The sequence below is a fragment of the Sorex fumeus genome, unplaced genomic scaffold, assembly GCF_029834395.1.
Source record: "Sorex fumeus unplaced genomic scaffold, SorFum_2.1 ptg000030l, whole genome shotgun sequence".
In the NCBI taxonomy this organism is placed as follows: Eukaryota; Metazoa; Chordata; class Mammalia; order Eulipotyphla; family Soricidae; genus Sorex; species Sorex fumeus.
The window spans coordinates 10,398,681-10,406,104 of record NW_026606087.1 but is presented as its reverse complement, the minus strand read 5'-3'; the positions used below and the strand labels follow the sequence as shown (position 1 = coordinate 10,406,104).

The 7,424-nt window shown below is 34.7% G+C and overlaps 1 protein-coding gene across 1 annotated transcript; it reads left to right on the top strand.

Moving 5' to 3' along the window:
* The first annotated feature begins 1,328 nt into the window (after nucleotides 1-1,328).
* LOC130025198 (olfactory receptor 491-like) lies at nucleotides 1,329-2,261 on the top strand. Its single transcript, XM_056116145.1, has one exon. The coding sequence runs from the start codon at nucleotides 1,329-1,331 to the stop codon at nucleotides 2,259-2,261; it is 933 nt and encodes a 310-aa protein (XP_055972120.1).
* The last annotated feature ends 5,163 nt before the right edge of the window (nucleotides 2,262-7,424 follow it).

Genomic DNA, 7,424 nt, shown 5'->3' with positions numbered 1-7,424 from the left:
AAATTGTATCTGCTATGTTATAAAAGGACTGGAGTGATAGCACAGCAGGTAGGGCTTTTGCCTTGCATGTGGCCTACCTGGATTCAATTCTTCTGACCCTCTCAGAGAGCCCGGAAAGCTACGAAGAGTATCCCGCCCCCACGGCAGAGTATGGCAAGCTACCTGTGGCATATTCAATATGCCAAAAACAGTAACAACAAGTCTCACAATGGAGATGTTACTGGTGCCCGCTAGAGCAAATTGATGAACAATGGGACGACGTGCTGCTACAGTGCTATGTTGTAAAATCAATAGCAAAAGATATTTAAAGTGAAAAATTCTAGGCAAGAAACTATTGTTTAACCATGACCTAACACAAACAATCCCAATGTACACATCTTCAAAGGGTAATGTCAACACAAAGGAGATTTATCAGATTAACCCTTAAAGGTAAGAGATATCTTTGAATATAAGAATTTAATAGAATTAATAATAATTATTCAGGAGAATGACAGATGGTAGTAGGAGGTGGAGAGCCATCCAATTTGAAGTAAAGCAGTGAATTTTATAGATAGCATTTTTCATTTAAGGATAGTTGAATGAATGCAAGTATTGACTGGGAATACTCTAAGAGTTAAGTTTACTGAAGTATCTGGGAATGTACCGTCTGCTGTGTTTAAAAAAGCAGGAAAAAAGACAAGGGCCTCTGGTAAGGTAAGAACACTAACAATAAAGTGAGGGAATGAAGAAATAAAATTAGGTGCTAACATGCAAACAGATTCAATAGAAATTTTTTAGATATGAGAAAGAAAATATCAGATTGATATACCCACAATGTGTACATTAGAGATTAAATGGATGGTAGTGTCATTAAACAGTTTTAAAATATAGGAAAGTAGTCAAAGACAGGAATGTGCTTGGCATGAAAGAAGTCAAGTTTGATGTGTTTGTAGGTTGAGGTATTTGATACGAAATGGTGATACCCAATCAGTAATCAATATCTTATCAATGTCCCATCAATATCAATATCAAATCAAGGTACCTAATGGATAACTGAATATTAGTAAAAACTATGCCTGGAATCAAGGCTGGAGAATTATTGAAAAATATTATATAAATACAATAGCAAGAGAATAAAACTGAAATCCAAAGTATTGAGATTGAATATCTTGTAAAAAGAAGGAAATAAATAAAATAGAAAGCATATAGAGCACAGTTTACGAGTTAGATTGAAGAAAATATCACTGTAAACGAATCTAGAGAAGAACCAAATAAACTGGGAATGTGTGGAGTTAAATGTAAAACAAATTTATATTTAACTTTCCCTCAACAGGAGCAAATCACAGGACATGGATATTGGGAATCACACCAGTGTGTCAAAGCTCATCATTTTGGGGTTAACGAAGGATCCTACATTGTGTATCATTTTCTTTGTGATATTTCTAGGGATTTATGCTATTACCTTAACTGGCAATACCAGCATAATTATTTTAATAAGAAGCTGTTCCCAGCTGCAAACTCCCATGTACTTCTTCCTCAGTCATTTGGCCTTTGTGGACATTGGGTTTTCCACCTCAATCACACCTATAATGGTTGTAGGATTCCTGACACATGGAATAGCCCTCCCTGTGGCTGGCTGTGAAGCACAGCTTTGTTTTGGGGTCCTGTTTGCAACAACTGAATGCTTCCTGCTAGCTGCCATGGCCTATGATCGCTATGTGGCCATCTGCTCTCCCCTGCTCTATTCCACCCACATGTCCCCTGGAGTCTGCATGGTCTTACTGGGAGTGTCCTACCTGGGTGGTGTTGTGAATTCTTGGTCATTCGCCAGTTGTTTATTGAGTCTTTCTTTTTGTGGACCAAATGAGATTGATCATTTTTTCTGTGATCTCTCCCCTTTATTGAAACTTTCCTGCTCAGATATCTCCACTGTAGAAAGGATTCCTTCCATTTCTTCTGGGCTGGTTATTGTGGTTACGGTGTTTGTCATCTCTCTCTCTTATATTTACATCCTCATCACAGTCCTGAAGATGCGTTCCACAGAAGGGCGACACAAGGCCTTCTCCACCTGCACCTCCCACCTCACTGCTGTGACTCTTTACTATGGAACTATTTTCTTCATTTATGTCTTGCCCAAATCCAGCTACTCTACAGAGCAGAATAGAGTGATATCTCTGTTCTATACTGTGGTGATTCCCATGTTAAACCCACTCATCTACAGTCTGAGGAACAGAGATGTGAAGGAGGCCCTGAGAAAGACAACTTTTGGAGTGTTTTCCTAACATCCATTCTTAACATTTTATTTTTTCATAGAAAGGTTTTGTTACCAATCTCATAGCTGTAAACTACAAATACTGCTTTACTGATTGAGCAAATTAAAAATCACATTTCTACTTCTGTCTTTATATTGTTTATCATGATATGATAGTATTAATTTGAATGTTTTAGTCTCACAATATTACCACACCACACCAATTACCAGAGTGCCAATATTACTTTACTACTATCCCTCAGTTACACTCACCCATCTCCCACCACTGTTTTAGCCACCACTATTTGGAAGTCTCAGGATTTTTTTTAAAGAATGGTAAGAAATGCTAATGGTCATTGTATATTCTCTTGCTTCATTTTTTTTCATAGTCCACTTCTGAGTGAGATAATTTGGCATTTGTTCTTCTCATTGGGACTCCCTTGGCTTAATATAACAACTGCCAGATGCATCCAAGTTGTAATAAAATGTAAGATCTCATTTTTCCTTATAGATGAGCAATATCCCATTGGGTATTTCATGTTTACCACAATTTCTTTATCCAGTAATAAGATGTTAGGACTTGAACATTTTCTAGATCTTGGCTACTATAATACTGCACAACTAAAAAAAATTGTCTGTCTTTTTAAATTAATGTTTTCTTGTTATTTGGGTAGATGCTATTATAATCACTGAGTCATATGGTAATTTCTATTCTTATGTTTTTTTAGAGGTTCTCATGCCATTTTTGAATAAAGACTGAAGCAAGTATCAGTCCACGTATAGAGAATTAAGGTGATTTTTTTCTACATAATTTTATATACTTATTAACCAATCAGAACATATTAATTTTTATTATTTAACCCCTATAAATGCCAAACACTATTTAATTTATTACTAAAATATTTGTATTTTTTGTTAACATTGCTAAAATATTTGTATTTCTATGTGCCAGGTTCTAAATTAAGATTATTACATTAGTGACTGGTCTATTTCCTCACCTAGACACAATCAAGATTTTTATAATAAAAATTTTTGCAAACAACCATAATGCCCCAAAAAGAAAGAGAGAGAGTAAGAGAGAGGAAGGGAGGGAGAGAAGAAAATGCATGCCAGAGAGGAAGGTATGGGGGAGGGTAACAGAGGGCACTGGTGGTGGGAAATGTACACTGGTGAATGGAAGAGTGTTGGAACATTGTATGACTGAAATCCAATCATGAAAAGCTTTGTAACAATACCATGGTGATTCAGTTAAAATTAATTAATTAAAATATTTAAAAAATTAAAATAGTTCTTTGCAAATAAGTCATTTGTGCTCAGAGGGGAGAAAAATCACACAGTAAAATCAGAGATTGATTAGTAAGAAAAGAGATTGAATCCAGAAAGTAGATCCAAAATTGTTAGCTTCTTCGTTTAATTTTCACAGAAATCTCATGATGCTTTTAATATAAATCAGCTCCATTTACAGATGAGAATTCCAAGTCTTGGACTTATCTAAGAATTTTCCTGGACATTGGTGGGCTCAAGTCCTTTAATCCTGGAGGATGCTAGTCCTTTTTTCTGAATGAATAAAACCACAATCTGCCAAATAAGTTCTGTCCTGTTACTAACATAGAGTACATAAGCAGAGAAATCAAGTCTTTCTATCAGCTTTTTGAACAAACTCTAAAGTAGAACGCCTATATTGTAAAAATTCAATACCTGGATAAAGTTAGAAACATTGTTTATTTTATCCTTTTTAAAATGTCTGGATATTATAATTGAAAGATTTCATTGAATTTTTTAAAAAAGTCTGTTTTTTTAAACATATGTTAAAAACAATCATATTGGCATACTGTAATCACTTTTATTGACAGGAATAAAAATAGCAGCATTTACTTAGAAGAATTGTTACAATACAATTTAGTAACAAAGGAGTTATGTATAAAAGTTTTTACTTCTATGAAATAGGGTGAGAGAAGTTAAGAATTTTAGATATATGAAATATAGAAAAAACATCATGCATTACTCTTCTCATATCTGATAAAAATGTCAGCCAAAACAACTAATTAGAGGTAAAATATGTATTTATATATAGATAAATACATATATTTTTACTAAAGGGATAAATTAGAAATATGTAATAGCTATCAACATACATGAATTTAACCCAGGGGCATCCTAATATATATAGCTTGTTCTTTGAAAGTATCAATAATCTAAAACACAATCACTAGGCTACCAATTATAAAAAAATAAAGAATCATAAATGTGAATTTTGCTTTTTATTTGTATATTTATTCTGTTATTGTAGTTTAGTGTCAGCTTCCATGGTTTTGATGAACAAGCTACTGCAACTTCACCACAAAGTATCAAGATGTATCATCATGTCTGTGTCACCTCTATTTTTTGGCCTCCTTTCCTTTTCTTACTACTTATTAGTCTCAGACATGCATTCAGAGGATTTTTCCTCATTATATGTGCATTTCTCCTTCTCTTATTTTGTTTCTCTATCACAGATGAGTTAAATCATCAGTATCTTTCTTTCCCCTCTGACTTAATATTATGCCCTCCAGTTCCATTCAAGTTGCAACACTTGTGAGATTGTTGCAACACTTGTGAGATTTCATCTTTTCTTACAGCTCTGTGGGATTCCATTAAGTATAAATAACAATTTCTTTATGCAGTCATATTTTGTGTAACATTTAGGTTGATATCCTGGCCATAATACTTAACTTCTCAATAAGTAGAGCTATGAATATATCTTTTAAAATGAATGTTTTTGCATTATTTTTATTTATTTTTACTTATAATTGAATCACCATGAGATACACAGTTACAAAGTTATTCATGATTTGGTTTCATTCAATGCTCTAACACCCATTCCTTAATGAGTGTACATTTCCAACCACCAATGTTACTAGTTCTCTCCCCACCCCCCAGCCTGCCATTCTTCTCTCTCTTTCTCTGTCTCTTCTCTCTCTCTCTCTCTCTCTCTCTCTCTCTCTCTCTCTCTCTCTCCTTTTGGCCATTATGGTTCGAAATACAGTTATCATAAAAAGGTTATCATATTTATTTATTTATTTACTTTCAGCACACAGCAAGCTTCCAATCATGGACAAATCTTCCTGGCCCCATTTTCCTCTTTTCTTGAGTATTAGTCTCATACTATCTTTTCTTATATTCTACAAATTAATGCAAGCATTCTGTGTTGTCCCTTTTCTTCTGACTCCTTTCAATCAGTAGGATAGTCTGATCCTATCCATTTATTAGCGAATTTCATGGCTTCATTTATCCTAGTGGCTGAGTAGTATTCCATTGTGTAGATGTACCATAGTTTCTTTAGCCAGTCATCTGTCCTTGAGCACTGTGGTTGTTACCAGATTCTGGCTAATGTGAATAGTACTGCAATGAACATAAAAGTGAAGATTGTTTTTCTGCAGTATGTTTTTGGGCCCCCGAGATATGACCCAGAAGTGGTATTACTGAATCATATGGAAGCTCAATTTCTAGATTTTTGAGGACTGCCCATATATTTCCCAAAAAGGTTGGACCAGTCTGTATTGCCACCAACAATGTAGGAGAGTCCCTTTCTCTCTGTATCCATGCCAGCACCAATTGCTCCTGTTCTCTTTGATTTGTGTTAGTCTCTGTGATGTGAGATGATATCTCATTGTTTTTTTGATTTGCATCTCCCTGATGATTAGCAATATATTTTTCTTGTGCCTTTTGGCCATTTGCATTTCTTCTTTGAGGAAGTTTCTGTTCATTCCTTCACCCCATCTATTGATGGTGTTGAATGCTTGTTTTTTCTTGAACAGTTCTATCAGTGTCTTATATATCTTTTATATTAACCCTTTATTGAATGGGTATAGGGTAAATAATTTTTACCATTACATGAGCTTTCTTTATATCTTGATCACTGTTTCTTTTTTCTTTTTTCCATTTTACAATTTTATAAAGTTATCAGTTAAGTTACAGACATTCAGTATTCCAACACCAATCCCACAGTCACTGTTTCTTTTGAAGTGCATAAGGTTCTTAATTTAATGTAGTCTGTTTAACTTTGCTTCAACTTGCTTGGTGTTTCATCTTTGAAGGTGCCTTTTGCTTCAGTGGCGGTTTCTGCCTACATTTTCCTCCATGTGCCTTATGAATTCAGGTTTGATATTGAAGTCCGTAATCCATTTTGACCTGCCTGGCATTATAAAGGGGTCTGAGATCTTTTTCTGTATGTAGCTGACTAGATTTCCCAACACCACTTGTTAAAGAGTCTTTCCTTGCTCCACTTCCTATACCAAAGATTAAGTGATCATATATTTGAGATTTGGTGTCAGGATATTCAACTATATTCCATTGATCTGTAGGTCTGTCTTTATTCTAATACCATGCTGTTTTAATTACGTCAGCTTTAGAGTAGAATTTTAAGTTGAGGAAGGTTATGCCTTCCATCTTCCTTCCCCCAAGGATTGCATTTTGGCTATTCATGGGGGTTTATTCGTCTACATGAATTTCAGGAGTGCTTTATCTATTTCTCTTAAAATGCTACATGCATCCTTATAGAGACTGCATTGAATCTGTATAATGCTTTGGGGAGTATTGCCATTTTAACAATGTTAATCCTCCCTATCCATGAGGAGGGGGTATGTCTCCAATTCCTTGTGTCCTCTTTTATCTCTTGAAGAAGTATTTTGTAGTTTTCTTTGTAGATATCCTTCACCTCTTTAATTAAACTGATTTATAGGTATTTGTGTGTATGTGTGTGTATGTGTGTATGTAGTGTGTTTGTGGGAGGGGAAATTCCAGGTCTTTAATTTCTATTTTCGCTCTAAGTTTTATTATTTCCTGCCTCCTGCCTGGCCTGTACTTCTTTTGTTGGTCATTTTTCAGGATCTTAAGCTGTGAAGTTATTTATGTAGGCCCTTCTTCTTTCTAATAATTGCTTGCAGAGCTATAAACTTTCCTATTAATACTCCCTTTGCTATGTCCCACAAGCTCTAGTATCTGGTGTCCTCATTATCATTTGTTTCCAGGAATCTTTGGATTTCCTCTTTGATTTCCTCTCTAAGTCAATGGTTGTTCAGGAACAAGATGTTTAATTTCCAGGTATTTTATTTGATTATTCATTTTTCTGTGTGATTAACTTCTATTTGCAGTGCATTATGGTCTGAAAAGATAGTTTTTACAATTGATATCCTCTTAAACTTTTTGAAGTATG

What these genes read in the sequence shown, in the direction of transcription:
- LOC130025198 (XM_056116145.1), top strand. Translation starts at nt 1,329, where the DNA reads ATGGATATTGGGAATCACACCAGTGTGTCAAAGCTCATCATTTTGGGG.